Here is a 17,582-nt window from a genome sequence, read left to right on the forward strand (position 1 = left end):
TCTGCTCGCAGCTATGGAACTTGCAGAAAGACAAGCTGAATCGTGGTTCAATTCGAAAAATAATTTTCTCCACTAATAATAATATTTCTGTGGGCAAAACTGTTAATTTACTGGGAATCACTCTTGACGATGCTATGAACTGGTCACCTCATATAGAGGTGTTAAACCAGAAGCTCTCGAAATATTTATTTTTACTTCGACAATTGAGAAACTTTGTTAACATAGAGACTCTTATTTCAGCTTATTATGCATTTTTTCATTCTCACGTCAGCTATGGAACTCTACTCTGGGGTAACTCCTTCAATGTTGAAAAGTTTTTACGCTTCAAAAGCGTGCAATTAGAATTATTTTGAATGTTTCCGTGATTTATGCAGGCCATTTTTCAGAAGACTAGGCATTATGACGGTACCATCTATGTTTATATATCATACACTTTTGGAAATACATAAGAACATAGATGAATTTTCGACCAACTCCCAACTTCATGGGTATAACACTCGTGAAGCTAATATTTTGAGACCTCACCGGTTCAATTTACAAAAATCCTCTAAGAACTCACTCGATGTCAATCTATATAATATTCTGCCATCTAGTATCATAAGTTTACCCTTGCCAAGCTTCAAAAAAGTGCGTCAAGGACTATCTAATGAAACAAAGTTTTTACAGTACGGAAGAATATATTGCCACAACATCAGTGCTTGAAAAATTTTATTAATATACTATGTTTATCTATCTATCTATTTATCCATCCATCCATCCATCCATCCATCCATCCATTCATCCATCCATCCATCCATCCATCCATCCACCATCCATCCATCCATCCATCCATCCATCCATCCATCCATCCATCCATCCATCCATCCATCCATCCATCCATCCATCCATCCATCCATCCATCCATCCATCCATCCATCCATCCATCCATCCATCCATCCATCCATCCATCCATCCATCCATCCATCCATCCATCCATCCATCCATCCATCCATCCATCCATCCATCCATCCATCCATCCATCCATCCATCCATCCATCCATCCATCCATCCATCCATCCATCCATCCATCCATCCATCCATCCATCCATCCATCCATCCATCCATCCATCCATCCATCCATCCATCCATCCATCCATCCATCCATCCATCCATCCATCCATCCATCCATCCATCCATCCATCCATCCATCCATCCATCCATCCATCCATCCATCCATCCATCCATCCATCCATCCATCCATCCATCCATCCATCCATCCATCCATCCATCCATCCATCCATCCATCCATCCATCCATCCATCCATCCATCCATCCATCCATCCATCCATCCATCCATCCATCCATCCATCCATCCATCCATCCATCCATCCATCCATCCATCCATCCATCCATCCATCCATCCATCCATCCATCCATCCATCCATCCATCCATCCATCCATCCATCCATCCATAATATTATGAATATAAAATGAAGACGCCTATGTAATGAAATAAGAACGTGTATGGATAAAACGAAAACTATTCAGGAAAACGGCCGATCAGATCTCCTTTTTTTATGCCTGAACAATCACTTCATTCTAACAAACTCACCCTTCCAGGTATATCAGATTTGCAACAAGCAATAGTCAAAATTGGCAAACCAGCATGAATATCTTCCAAAGTGGATACTATGCTATGCTGGTCACAGTCATCGATGTTATTCCACCATTCGTCGATTCTTGATAAAAATATTATAGCAGGAAAGGTCAACTTCAGATTGATGGTATTAGATTTTATTCTCTGGAAGATGGAAAGTTGTTGAAGATTCAATGAATGAGGTAGTTGCAAACTCACGTCGAAGATTCTGGTGTCATAAATGTTGACAGGCATATGTTCGAGATTCTTGAGGATGGCAGGAATTAGGTGAGTATGCAGGCCCTGCATGTTGGTTCCGACCAAAATAATCCTTCCCGAATATCGACGCTCACCGACCATGTATCTGTATGAATACAAAGAATTATGGAAGTATAAATAACAATAATTGAACAAAATTCAATAATATAACTTCATACTTGAAAGCAGCGGCGGCTCGTCAGAGGAGGCAAGGGAGGCTTAGCCTCCCCATAAAATTTGAGTCTATTCATCGCAATAAATTAAAAGATATTGACAAATAATTATGATCATTTTCTTTTATAAATGCTTGGGTATCATTACTTTACCATTAATTTTTAATATAAATACATAATATGCCCGAAAAAACACTATCACTCACTACGTAGTGCATACCACACTGAATCCTGCATCAAGAAAACTCAAACGCACCGCCCATGAACGAATAAACCATCAACCCGAAATAATAAATGCCAAACGTTGCAAGGGAGCCTAGCCTCCGACCACTTTAAAAAACACAGGCTCCACGAGACCGATCCAACCAGCGACATACGTCCCGATTTGTAATTTCAGTTGCAGAAATTATAGCGTCAGAGGAGGTTAGCCTCCAGTTGGTTTCCGTTAGTGTATGATTGCGTTTGTTTTTTATTTAATTATTCGGACGGGATGCCGTGACGGACCGGGGCTGAAAAATATTTCGGTAAATCGTTTCAGTGTTTCTTGATAATATTTGTCATTTGTGTATAAAACAGGCAGTATTATATTATGGCAGAGCTTTTTGGTAATATTTTTGATGTGTTTTTAAAGTGTTTTCTTTCAATTTCAAGGTTTTTTCAGGTTTTCACTTTTCGGTAATTTTTTATTCCATTTATTATGGATAAGTTGGACAAAATGAAAAAATCTGACGATATAGTCGATTGGTTGCTGACAAATAATTTTAAGTCTTTATCTTATAATGATAAATTTTACATTATTGAAACTCTGGGAAGGCCTCAACCAAATTTGATTTCAATTAAATCGTCAGATAATCGACAAAACAGAGGATTTAATGTTAGTTGGTACGATAAATGCGATTGGTTAACCGGCTCCATTAAACGAGAAAAACTTTTTGTTGGCCCCTTTATAAATTGAAGATATTTAGGCCCAGTTGAATAATCATAGTTTGGGTGTGGTTCTTTTTTCTGAAGACAAAACACAAGCACCAAAGAAAAATTCTTGAGGCGGTATTAGAGCGGTGCCTGTGCGAAACTAGTGATTCACATTGAATTTGAATCGCTAGAGAATACATCCATTTGGAAAAACGTTCTCAGGAAGTTTTTTCCACATAAACGCCGTTCTCCAAATGAAATATTTTTTAAAAAGTGAAGTTCGAGGTGTACTGAGTTGAACCTCAAAACAATGAGCAGCCACAATCCGTCGCGTATTTCTGATATGTACCGCTCTTGATGATATTGATATTGTTTTATTTGACCACATTATGTATACACATTTGTAGCAAGTCGTACAGAATACACAATTTGAAGTTACACAATAAGAAAAATAAAATATACATATATATATATATATATATATATATATATATATATATATATATATATATATATATATATATAGAGAGAGAGAGAGAGAGAGAGAGAGAGAGAAGTAGTCTTTGCTGACTAGTTACGAACAAATCCTTGGAGTTATTTGGGATAGCAGCGAAGCGCAAGTGTACTCTTATAACATTATATTTCCAATATTTCGACAATGGTTATTGTCATCATCAGGGAGCTAAGATGATAGACTTTGAATTAATACAGAACTTAAGTTAATAACTGAATACTTACAATGTTAGTGAGATTGGTCGCAATTGAGTCAGAGTTAAAATTGAAATATGAACGTTGTTATCATGATAAAAACAAATAACAACTATACATATACAAGACATGTGAATTAAATGGAAGCTACAATATATACGCGTTAAATAAGGAATAATCATGAAATTTTATTTGAGAATGAACGTGGTGATCTTAGGTTAGAAACACATCACTTGTCAATTTATTAAAATTTTCAAGAAGAAGTAGACTTGGAATTTGCCGCTGGTGCGAATTAATCAAAGAGTTACAGTTGCTTTCAGAAGAAAGAGTTTTGTTATATAATTTTTGTTGATAAGTTGATGAATGAATTTAAGTAATGTCAAATGAGTTTGTCCTTGATGGAAGGGAGAGCGGCAAATACCGTTCAGATCAGACAGATTCAGAAATTAGAACATTCACTCGAATCGAACATAAATTCAGTCGTGAATTAGAATCCATAATTCAAGAGTCAGAACTGGATTAGATTCTAGATTCAGTTAGATAGCCATGTAGCTATAAATAGTAAAAGATGAACCAGTTAAATAGAGATTCAATAGGAGATTCCTAAGAAGTGCGGAAAGTATAGAGTTGCTGTGTTCCGAAAGTTGTATGGTCTACGGCGAGATGTGTAAGTTTTTAAAAACAAACTGTTATTTTATTGATGTGAAATGTCTCATGCCTCATGTACTGAACGAATTTGTGTCCTCTTAGATTGTGCATCAATGTAAACGCATAATGTAGCCATATATATTGAACTACAAAAAAAAAAAAATTAAAAATGTTTTCTATTCCTAACCAAGAGACATGTCCCACCCATATTTAAGATCTGTGCGACCTGCTGTATAAAGTTTAACTTTCGTTGAACTTATAAAATGACCGCTCGAAATAACATCTATCCAACCATATATACAGCGAGATCGTCACAAGAGCCATACACAAAATTGATCCGACAAGCCATAGCATCGTAGTTTGGCCAGCAAACCCTCATACCACACACGGTAAAGGTCTTAGAATTATCGAGCCCAATAGCTCTCGACTCTTTATGTTTCTCCATTGTGTTATTCCAAATATGAGTGACATACGACAGAAGGTCGCCTGTTCTGAAAGCCATATTGATGATGATCGCTCAAGATGTTGAAGCCTTCCAAATATTTGGGGATATCGTGGTTTTTAGCTTTCTCCATGATATCTGATATCACTGATAGCAAAGCGACGGGTTTTTGGTTTTTCTTGCCCTTTTTGGGAATAGGCTGAACGCGAGCAATCTTTCAACAAGAGATTTTTGGAGGCGACAGCTTGCTCGCAATTTTTGTTGAACTGAGGTTTGTCTTAAGAAGGGCGTTTCATTGAAAAATGAATATATGCATCCATGGATGATAGAATAACTTCCTGGCTAACATGTAGCCAGAGTAATGGTCTTGAAGATCCTCCCATTCAGCTAATCTGTAATGCCAACATTTGCGCGGCTTAGATTTTTCCCCAACATTTATCGGTAATTCACTCAACATTGAAATGAATTTGTGGTCAGAAGATCCCAATGGAGACCTAACGGTGACTGTGTAAAATTCTGGATTGGTTGTTAGATATAGATTCAGAAGACTAGCATATTCTCCATCACGATCTGAGTAAGCCCGCTGCTTATCATAAAAGCCTCAGCTTCGCTTCGTCATTGATATTTGAAAATTTTAGTCATTCTATATTTTGGACATTGAAGTTACCGAATATGGAAATTTCGGCACTGGGATGATTGATTTTTAGGAAGTCAATGGTGTTTGCAAGTAGAGATAATAGTTCCCTAGATTGTCTATTGCTAGGTGGCCGATAAACGTAGCATATTAATTTGGTGATCTGTAATATCATTTTGAACCACATAACATCAAAGTTTCGGGGTTCCAGCATTTCCTCTCGTTGACAGGACAGATCAATTCTGATGAAAGAAATATTCCAAAGTTACGTCAGAATCGGGAGTGGAAATCATAGCCGGGATATAGAAAATTGATGAGTTTTGTTGAAGCACTGACTCTCTGTGAGTGCAAGAATATGAGGACCATTTGATTGGAGATGCTGATGCACTGAGTTCATATTTGAGTTGAGTTGCAGACATCGATTTTGAAAGTTTCAACCTTGTTTCAAAAAAGATTTCGAGTTGAACAAGGTAGATGAGCGTGTGGCAATATGAGTTATTATGCCACACACACACACATTATGTTTTAGAGTTATTCCGAAACATGGATTCATTGGAATTTCCCGATGATGAAGACAGTCAAAGTCATTAATGTCTTTGGAAATCCTAGAGATCCTGCAAATGCATAGAAGTAGGCAAAGTCACCTCATCATGGGGTGAATTTATTTTTAAATGACCATTCTATACAATTGGAGTTTTTACTTAGCTACAGATGATTCTTTTGGTATTGGTGGAAGAACAGTTGATCGTTCAATATGGAATGTTAGACAAGCAACAGCTGAAGTATATAGCAGATATAAAAAATTATAGAATGAAGATGATACACGAAGAGTTTCTGATTTTTTATCGCCAGGTTTGCCAAAGTATATCTCCCAATACCCTTGCTGAATCCCCGAACAAAAAAAGCAACTATTCGAAAATATTCTCTATTTGGGGATTTACCATTACACTCATGATAGAAGGAATCTATGACGACGTAGCCTTAAGCTCGAAATGAAAATATTGCAAAGTTTACGATTGAACCCTATCCTCTTAATAACCAAGAAGAAGCTGTGGTATCATTTGTGAATGATGTGAAATCCAATTTGTTGTTATGCCCGACCATTACATTTTTTATGCAATTTTTTCACCTTTCTCAAGGGCTATTCTGCTTTTTTATGAATAATTTTTCTTCATATGATCAGGGTTGATTATTTGTTAATATATAATTCCTACCTTTTATTGAACTCAGTTTAAAATTCGATTGTATATCAGAGAACAATACTCAAACCAATTTTCAAGTCAAGTGGAGTTCAACTGAGTCTGTAATCAAACTTTGATTATACGACTGGGCCTAAATACTCCTTTGGCTATGAATAATGAGAAAACTCCATAAAATCGCCAATACCTGAAACCTTCCTGTAAGAAATGAGGCCAGAGTAACTGAATATATTTCATGATTCTGTTTTGCTGCCTCTTCAACAAAGGTCTGATAGTGCGAGTCAAATTTCTCATTTTCTGACCTTGCTTCGTCGACGATGGAACCAAATTCGCACGGGCATCTAGAAAGTCACATTCTTCTACCTGTAATGTGTATATTGAAATGAATTACTTCATCAATATAATTTCTCTCAGAAAATTAGCAATTGTGACTGGGCAAAATGCAGATCCAGGCCCTATTTTCTGTTTTGTAATCTGAAAATATTGTTGTGGAGGAAAAATATTTATTATTACTTTTGTGTTTTGTTGATTTAATTTCCTTTGATTTAATTTCTTTGTATATTCAATTTTGATGAAAACTCAGTTGACTGTTAAATGAAAAACTATAACAGTTGTCAGTTACTACAAAAATAAAATTTTATATAGAATAATGGATCTATATAATAAAAAATCAAGTTCTCTAACTTGAGCAGGTGTCAGTTATTACAAAAATATAATTTTATCTAGAATAATGGATCTATTTAATGAAAAAACAACTTTATTACTTGGAATAATGGATCTATTCAATAAAAAAATAACTTCTGTGAGTATTTGACTCACAATGCAACGTCTGTGAACATTTGGGTGTACAATGTTACAACAAATCAAAGAAACCGGTGTACCCTGGATCTCTGGAGTCCCTAGAGTTTCTCTGATCGTTTTCGTTGGTTTCACTCAGTGTCCCTCTAAATTTATCCCAATCCGGTTTGTTACATTTTCAACATAGGCAAAGAGAACTTTCCCCTTAACCCTATTTCTATGGCATCTATGTGATAGACAAACAAACAACTAGATGCTGATGTCATCATCACTCTCCTGGGATCTGTTTACTTTGGCGGACAGATAAGAACTCAACCTGCATATATGAGTAGTGAATGAAATAATCAAAATACGAACCTTCAACAAGTCTGCGTCGATTGTCATCCTGAATCCCTTCGATTCAATTTTAGGATAACTTCTTCGAAGGCAACACAATACGGCTTCTGAACATAATGCTTGTATATCTGCTCCACAAAATCCGGCCGTCATATCTGCTAATTCTGCTATGAATGTTGGTGATGGTTTATGTTTCCAAGTATTGGTATGAACCTGATTCGAAAGCCGAGCTGATTAGTAATTCATTGATATGGATTTGAATTTCCAAGGTCTAAACGGATTCGGGATTTATGAAAGAAATAGAAGTTCTAAAAATTTCATAAAATATTTGAACAATACTGAAAACAAGAGGACCGAAATATTTGGAATTGAACTTCTGTTCCACCAGCTTGTAACTGTTGAATGTCTCTATAGTGTCTCTATATTGTGGGTTTGATACGTGTATGTCGATATATAATTATTTTTTTGTTAACTGTAAAGAATATTATGTATATGATATATTGTGGGTGTATGTTTATTGTAAAAATTATGACTTGCCATATTATGTACAATTTTGTTCCCAACTGGTCAATAAAGAATTTGAGTATACTCTGGATGAGTCTGCTCCTTCGTGAAATATAATAGATGCACTGTTTGGAAACTTTGATGCTGTAACGAATATAACTGAAGTTTAATTCCAACACCAAACCGTTATTTTAACACTTTGACACGTGTTTCGATCTTCGAAAGGAATATTGAACTGATTGCTCTCCATCTTGAAGATGATCTCTTGGTGATCGAAACACGTGTCGAGGTGTTGAAATAACAGTTTGGTGTTGTGATGAAACTCTAGTATAGTCTTTTAAGTGGGCGATAACGCCCCCTTGTAGACGCTGGAGGCCTATAGGGGGGCAGTAAAGGGCACAGAGAAGATTGGGGGGCTTTGAAGCGGTTTAGGGGGGCGATGGCTAATTTAAAAATGCTTTTTTCGCTTTCAACATAAACTTCACCGCTCCTTTACGCTTAACGTGCGTTTTCTCGTGTAACGCCATCTAGGGGACTAGACAATAACTATTTTCTGTCCGATAGTTGTCAAACAGTACAAAAGATGGCGGTAAGCGTCAATGCGAGAAGTTTCTAGTCTCCATTCTCGAAAGTACTAGGCCCGCCCGCTGCCTTAAATAAAAACGCGCACGCCATCCAGCCAGTAATGTCATTTGACGATATCACGAAAACAAGTGAATTTAGTTAGCGACTACCTAGGTGAAGTGCTGTACGTGCGGTGGTGAATACTGTGAGTGGTGTCATTAGGAAGTTTTTAATACTCGATTCTTTACTTCGGCATTTTTGAAGACAAAATAATGTCGAAAGCAAAAAAGAAGAAACGGCAGTATAGCACGGAATATATAAAATATGGATTCATTGAAAATCCCACGAATCCATCTTCGTCTATGTGCCTTTTTTGACAGAAAAAATTTTCGAATGAAGCAATGAAACCTTCAAGGCTACAAGATCATTTAAAAAAAATGCATTCAGATAAAAAAGACAAAATTGTGATTCATTTTCAAGAACTGGAAGAGAAACCCTCAGCTCAGCCAACTATGTCAGAACTTTTTTCAGCAGCTTCTAAGCAAGACGACGACAGACTCCGAGCTTCCTACAATATCTCCTTGCTAACTGCTCAAACAGGTAAACCTCACCCTATTGGAGAGGATTTAATTGTACCGGCAATAAAAGAAGTAATAACTAATATGCTCCAGCGGCAGATATCCAAAAATTCTTTTGAGCAATAGTTCCGTGCAACGACGAATTGATGAGATGGCTGAAAATATTGAAGAGTCATTGTGCAATCATATGAAGACTTTTGAATTCTCAATTTATTTAGATGAGTCCACTTTACCAACCAATGAAGCATTGTTGTTGTCATACGTTAGGTTTATTAAAAATGTGAAAATATATTAAGAACTACTATTTGCCAGAAATTTAGAGACGGATACAAAAGACGAAACCATTTATAATATACTGGAAAAATTTTGTGATGAGGAAGAAATTCCACTGAAGAATATCATATCAGCTGCTAAGGATGATGCTCCGGCTATGACAGGACGTCAAAGAGGCTTCAAAGCGTACTTGAAAAATGAAATTCCAGATGTTCTCTCTGTACGTCCCGTCATTCATAGGCAACATTTTGTTGTGAAAAATTTGAGTGAGGGCCTCTCTCAATCACTGCAATATATCATCAAAGCAGTCAATGAAATCCGAAACAGCTCTTTAAATGACAGATTATTTAATCAGCTTTGTGTTGCTAATGATGAAGATTCCTACCGATTGCTATTCCACACAGAAGTGCGTTGGTTATCAAAAGGTAACTGTCTGACTCGATTCTACAATCTATTTGACTCCGTAATAGAGTTCTTGGAAAACAAAGACAAAGAATTGCACGACAACCTCATCACTTCAAAGAATGATATTGCGTACTTGACAGACTTGTATAAATTATTTTATGATATCAATTTCCAACTTCAAGGTGACGTCTTCAATTTGATTAGAACAAAAAATATCATTGCTGCTTTTGTAGCCAAATTGCTCTTATACAAGGATAATATCGGGAGACGTGAGTTTCGAAGTTTCCCTGATTTGTCAGCAGTATCCTTCAACAATGACGACTTGCTTGGTTACTGCCAACATTTGGAGAGCCTCCACAATGATTTCGCAGAACGATTCCAGGACATTTTGAAATTGGAAATGCCGGACTGGGTGTTGGATCCTTTTTCAAATGTCAACACAACAGGATTCGAGCCTGATATTAACAAACTTGTCAAAAATTATCAAATTCATCCTTCACATTGGATAAGTTTTGAAATTCAAATTGAAATGTTTGTTTTGAAAACATGAATAAAAGTTTTCCTGATATTACAGGATGGTGTTTTACATTACCCTCATCAGAAAGTTTCATTTTCACATGACCCACATGATTTAATTATTAAAATAATGACTGCGATTGTGATTCTTAATATGTAGTAAAATTAAAAATATTGGGGGCGCTAGAAAATGATTAATTCTCGAAGTGGGCGGTAGACACAATAAGTTTGAGAACCTCTGCTCTAGTACCTAATATTCATTGGGTAACAGAGTTTAAACGAGGCTGTACGATCTGCTAAGACAAGTATCGAAATAGACGACCAAATGAAAATTTGGACATGAGAAAGCTGTGAGCAAGATGGGTGCCGCGTGTTTCCACACTCGAGCAAAAGATGTTTCAATTGAATGGTCAGCGAAGTTTCACATCAACAAAGCAGAATTCTTGCGAGGTTTCATAACCATGGATTAAACATGGGTCCATCACTTCACTCACGAGAGAGAAGAACAATCAAAACAGTGGTCAGGTTAGGTTAGGTCTAAAGTGAGTGGGTCTATTCGACCCTCCACCGCAACCCGCAAGGATTTATTGTGGGTTACACATATTCACACTCGGCCAAACAAACCCAGCTTCTTGACGAAGCCGATTAGTTCGTATGTTGAGTGGTCTTTCAGGTTAGATGGTGAGAGTACGGCTCTGTCGAACTCTAAGAACCTGATGCGGTCCCCAGCGGGGCTGCTGCTGTTTCATCATTTCACAAAAAGAGGCGACACACACTGTCTTCCGACAGTCCAAGTCTCTGCATATGATGATTCAAATGACAGTGACCTGTAAGAAGGCCTGTTAGACATCGTAGTTCATCTCTACTGTAATCAAACATCTGTTTCGTATCAAGCTTCGAAGGGTGAATAAACTTGGAGTAAGCCAATTCTGTGGACTCCTGTGGACAGTGGACTCAAAAAGATGAACCGGCTCCAAAGAAGGCGAGGACCGTTTCAACTACAGGCAAGGTCATGTTATAGGTTTTTTGGGATACGCGTGGAATATTTTTCATTAACTATCTTTAAAAAGGCTAACGGAGAGTTATTGCGAACTTATCGTAACGTTTGAGTAAAAAATCAAGCAAAAAAGACCACAGTTCCCTAAAAAAGTATTGTTTCATCAAGACAATGCACCAGCTCACAAATCCATTATCGCAATGACCAAAATTAACGAATATAAGTTTGAATTGTTACCTCATGCATCCTATACGCCAGATTTAGCCCCCTGGGATTATTTTTTATTCCCAAATTTGAAAAAATGGCTCCGTGGTCAAAGATTTTTCATCGATGAAGAAGTGATGTCGGCAGTTATTGGCTATTTTGAAAAGCAAGACAGTTCATATCATAAAAACGGTGTTGAATTTATTGAACGTTACTGGGAGTTTCAGAAAAACTTTATAGCACAATAGTCACTATCTATTCCTGGACTTATTTCCTACGGCTAAGAAGGGGTGGCATTCACCCTAGGGTAAAACCAACCCCCGGTTCTGGGACAATTTCGAAGTAGAGAGTGAGTAGAACCAAATCCAAACGTTCATGAACATCGCTGCTGTTCGAGGACATTATACGGAAAAGAAGTAATTGACGGGAGTGATACGAACCTGTATGATTTCCTTCCTAGCTTCAACTCCGGGCAGAGGAAAATATAGCTCCTTGTCGAATCTGCCGGCGCGGCGCAATGCGGGGTCTATAGCTTCGATGCGATTCGTGGCTCCAATCACGATGACGCCTGGTTTGGAGTCCAGGCCGTCCATGAGGGAGAGCAGAGTCGCTACGACGCTCGAGTGGATGTGGTCGTTTTTCTCTGATCGAGTGGGAGCCAGCCCGTCTAGCTCGTCGAAAAAAATGATGGACGGTCTACTTTTGGTTGCCTGGTTGGAATAGTATATTGAAGTTGTTGAATTTTGCAGGTGTAATTCGGAAGTTAACTTGAATTATTACTTCATTAATTCCAAGAAACAAAAGAAAAGTGAGCGTTCATTTCTCCAGTGAAAAAAAACTTTCAACGGTGAGAATTCACTTCTCCGAATTTTTTTTTAATTTCTTTTAGTTTTTCATTTATTATGAAGTGTTGACATAAATAGTTCTCCCTTTTACTTTTTAATGGTACAAGATATCGAAGTAAACATGGAAGGGTATCATTTATGGTACTTTTTGATAGAAAAAAATGATAATACTGCATTATTCTTCGTCGAGAAGGTGCTACCAACTTTTTTTTTCAGAAGTGAAGTGGAGTCTTGTGATGCCTCCTTTATTAGGTACTTTAATTTTTTATTCAATACTTTCTCATTTTTGGAAATCGGATCACCCGATCCTGAAATTCATATTCATATTCATATTTATTCATCACCAAAGGTTATACGAACTGTGTTGACTTACAAATGCATAACATTTATCGGACTAGTCAGAGAAAAAAAATATACACAATATATGTTCACATAATGAGAGACATAATCGTATAAATCTAAGGAGAGATAGACCTACATAGATCATACAAAACTAAAATAAGAGAGATAGACCTACGTAGACTATATAAAGTTAAAAGTCTAAAAGTCTAAAAACTCATCAATACTATAGAATGAGTTATCAATTAAAAATAGATGTAAATTTTCCTTGAAAATATTAATGTTGTTATTATTGTCAATAAAGCTCTTTACTTTGTTAAAACATTTGATACCGATTGGTAAAAATTTTCTCTATTTCTAGTCAAATACGAGTGAACATCACGATTTTTTTTAAACTCTATTTCATTTTCCTTTACAAACATTATTAACTGAGATATATAAAGACAAAGCAGCGTCATTATTTGAAATTGTTTAAATAGAGGTTTGCAGGTTGAACTTGGATGGGCTTTAAATATAGTCCTCAGTACCTTCTTTTGTGCACGGAATGCCTCCTTAAAATGACAGGAAGAACCCCAGAAGATCAGTCCATATTGTAGGGCTGACTGAACTAACCCAAAATAAAGTGTTCTTAAAACGTCATGTGAAACAGTTTCTCTTAAGTTTCTTATTATATAACAGGAAGTGCTCATTTTTGAACACAATGTTTTTTTGTATGTGTGCTTCCCATGTTAGTTTCTGATCCAAAGTGAGACCCAGAAATTTTATAGTTTTTTTACTCTTAATGGAACTGGCAGAGACTACCAGGTATATCTCAGAATTGGGTGCAACATTTTTTGGCAGAAAACGCATGTGGTAAGTTTTGGCGACATTCATCGTGAGACCGTTATTTAAGCAGTAGTTACTTATTTCTTTAGAGGCCACATTACTCTTTTTTACTAGTTGTTCAGTATTTTTATTTGACATAAGTATATTTGTGTCATCTGCATAGACAATCATCTGATTTGACGTAGTGCAGGTATCTTCAATGTCATTTATAAAAATAATGGAAAATAGCGGTCCCAGAATGGATCCTTGGGGTACACCTAGATGTATTTCTCTTGCGTTTGATCTCACGCCATCTACCACTGTGACCTGTTATCTATTCATAAGATATGATGTAGCCCAGTCATGTGCAACCCCCCTGACACCAATGCCATCTAGTTTCATGAGCAATAGCTTATGATCAATTGTGTCAAAAGCACGACTGAAGTCATAGAATAAACTAAGAGCATGATTTTTATTGTTCAGAGCACCGTAAATAAAACCAATGCAATCCAGAATAGCTGTTTTTGTTGATTTATTGTTTCTGAAACCATGTTGAGTATTAGAAAGTAGCTCAAAGTGTTCTAGATAGTTTATTAGTCTTATTTATATTCGTTCTAAGGATCTGCAAACAAAAGTGAAATATCATTATTATAAAAGAAGGGATTCTGAACTGACTCCAATCCAGTACTGTGAATATATTTGAAATGTTTGTTATTCACTCTCTGTTTGTGTACTCTAGATACATTTCATTATTTCGTTAGAAGCACCTTCTATTCTGATCATGAGTTCTGGAATACACAGGTACTGTGTTACATATTAGGTGGTGTTTTCGATATTAGCAGACTGTATATAATAAGGTTACTGAGACTTTATATATTAGAAATGATATCACTGTATTGTACTTTCATGACATACCTTGAGCTATATATCGAGTAGTCCAACGAAAAGTATGCACCTTGCTTTTCTCCTTTTTTTGTAACTCAACGCAAAAATGCTCAGACAGGTCAATTTTGCTTTTGAGGGGAACACATTTTAGATGTATTTTTCTACCTGTAGCGAGGGTGAGTAACAACCCTAAAATTTTAAATGGAAAGTGGGGTCGACTGATATATCATTTGAAAGGGCACAAAATTCACTTTCTAATGATACCATAATTTGTTGTATTTACTTGAATAATTATAAAAAAAGCAAGATCGATATTTTTGGTGTTAATGAAAATGCGGAAAAAACTGCATTTTTATCACTACTACATTCCTCAGTTTCTCTCGTGCGTTTTTTGGTTCAAATAACAACAGCAGATGAGTGTACAAAAACAATTTAGGCAAACGTTCATTGATTCAGATCGGTTGCTTTTGAAATTATTTCAACTTTACTGTAAAAATGGTTTATTCCATTCCTGAACGAGTTGAAATTGTTAAACTTTATTATCAACAAATTAGTTGTGCTAGACTTACTGCTCGCTTCTTTAATAACAGCCATCCCGGGAAAAAAGTGAATGAATCGTACGTTGCCAAGTTAGTCCAAAGGTTTGTCGATACCGGATCTGTCTGTAATGTGAAACACCAGCCACGGAAACCGATCAGAAATGGAGCAGTGGAAGTCGCTGTTTTGGGACATGTTGAATTGGATCATACTCAAAGTACCCGTCAGCTTGCTGCAGTCTCAGGTGCCTCCTGTTCGTCCATAATACGGATATTAAAAGCCTATAAATTTCATCCGTACAAAATTAAATTAGTACAGGAACTCAATGAAGATGATTCTGATAGAAGGCTGCAATTTTGTGAACAACTGAGCCAGCTACTAATTGATGATCCGCACCTATCATTCAACACGTGCTTTTTCAATGAGAGTACATTTTTTTTGAATGGAGCTGTGAATAGGCATAATTACCGTTACTGGGATGGCAGTAACCCACACTTATTCCTAGAGGTCCATACCCAGTACCCTCTAAAAAGCAATGTCTGATGTGGCATATTAGGTAGTCATATCTTAGGGCCACTTATTATTCCTGGGAATTTAACTGGTGAGGTCTACCTGAACTTGCTTGAAGATACAATTGATCCTCTCATAACAGAAATAATTGAAAATTACCAAAATCATAATGATGATCGGCTTCATTTCCAGCAAGATGGAGCACCTCCTCACTATGTTGCTCCGGTAAGAGAGTTTTTAGATGATCGGTTTCCTGGACGGTGGATTGGAAGGAGAGGCCCCATCGAATTGCCTGCCAGGTCACTTGATTTATCGCCTTTAGACTTTTTTTTTGGGGACACTTGAAAAATAAATGTTTTGCTACGCAGCCCGAGTCCAAAGAAGATCTTCGCCAATGAATTACAGCAGAGTGCAGAAGTATAACACCTGACATGCTACAGAATATTAGGAATAGATTTGAACAAAATCTGTATTATTGTATGGAAGCAAATGGGTCACATTTTCAGCACTTGCTGAAGTAGGATTCTACTAAGTCAATTACACATTTCAAAGTACTGGGTTGTAGTTGTTTTTCTTCATAATACCTACATGTTTGAGTGAAATACAACAAATTAGGTATCATTGGAAAGATAATTTTGTGCCCTTTCAAATATATATCACTTGACCCCACTTTCCATTTAAAATTTTAGGGTTGTTACTCACCCTCGATAGGGGGTTGAAGGCACATGTAGAAAAATACATCTAAAATGTGTCCCCCTCAAAAGCAAAATTGACCTGTCCGAGCATTTTTGCGTTACGTTACAAAAAAAGGAGAAAAGCAAGGTGCATACTTTCCTATTTGAAAAATGAAAATGAAGCGCCCTGTCGACGACGAGTGATACAGATCTTATCAAAACGTAATACCCTTTTACGAGCATTTTTTGTGGCCTTGATATTTTGTCTCGTTCAAAAGTGAAGAGGTGGGGCCTTTTTACGGCCTCTCTATGAATAAAAATGACTTGGTTCACTAGAAAAGGAAGGTTTTGGAATCTAATTTGTACAAAAAATGTATTATATGAAAATAGTTGTTTCGAGAGGACTTTTTGTTCCAGTTTATGTCTGAAAGTTACTTCTTTGCATGATCTACGCATCTTATTGAACAATTCATTTCGAAATCAAGTGCTTTCTTTCTCTCTTTGGAATATTTCTACATTCTTTCTTGTACAAAGATGGAGGACAAAAAAGTCAAAACCTTTCTCTCCGAAAAATATATCTCCACTGAAAAAGTACTCCTTTCAATTCAAACAAGATTCCTATGGCTGGGACGGAATTTAATGACCGAATGAATGTCATTACATACTGTCATCGATATGAGTACTATTCTGATCATTCCCAATTTGGTAGACACCAGTTGCAGCCTGTTGGGCATCATCAGACAAATTGTGAAAAACCAAGTACAGTACTTGATAAAAATAACTACGTTGTTACGATATTTTCTATTTAATTAATTCCTTGCATCGATTCAACTTCAATTGAATATATTTCCTGTATCACGAACACCCTATAAAAGTAGTCACTTCTTCATAAATTTTTTTTTATGCGACAAAAACTCTTGGGCTCGGTACTGATTGGAAATAACGTAAATGAGATAGCGATTTCTGGAGAAAATCATGAAGATATCTGCCTAGTAAATGTGTTTTTAACTATCATTGATTGATTTTCGCAAAAGTGCGGATATACATTTCAAAGGCTGTTAAGGGTTGAATGTTTGATTCATTTTTGGGTTATTTGAAAGTGAATTCAACCCTTGTTTCAAACGAGTTTGGATTAAGATAATACATTGATTTCGAAACGTCTCCTGTTGTGCTAGGGATCTCGACACAAGGAGGTAAGCGTTCGACATTTTTTTAGAAACATAA

At 36.5% G+C, this 17,582-nt stretch overlaps 1 protein-coding gene across 3 annotated transcripts in view; it reads right to left on the reverse strand.

The window, feature by feature from the left end:
- The window catches only part of LOC111514900 (ATPase family AAA domain-containing protein 2), a 37,547-nt gene that overhangs the window by 12,235 nt on the left and 7,730 nt on the right, over positions 1–17,582 (reverse strand). The window contains exons 3-7 of one of the 3 annotated variants that reach the window (XM_074186067.1): positions 12,205–12,474; positions 7,745–7,936; positions 6,777–6,952; positions 1,835–1,979; positions 1,592–1,780 (exon numbers count right to left, since the gene is read on the reverse strand). In XM_074186067.1, coding sequence (XP_074042168.1) covers positions 1,592–1,780; positions 1,835–1,979; positions 6,777–6,952; positions 7,745–7,936; positions 12,205–12,474 — 972 coding nt within the window. Of the gene's footprint in view, positions 1–1,591; positions 1,980–6,776; positions 6,953–7,744; positions 7,937–12,204; positions 12,475–17,582 lie in introns of all 3 variants that reach the window. The other 2 variants (XM_074186066.1, XM_074186068.1) reach the window with 2 other exon arrangements.

Source organism: Leptinotarsa decemlineata, unplaced genomic scaffold, assembly GCF_025532065.1.
Source record: "Leptinotarsa decemlineata unplaced genomic scaffold, Ldec_3_MD MMD2_tig00078422_RagTag_RagTag, whole genome shotgun sequence".
NCBI classification, from domain to species: Eukaryota; Metazoa; Arthropoda; class Insecta; order Coleoptera; family Chrysomelidae; genus Leptinotarsa; species Leptinotarsa decemlineata.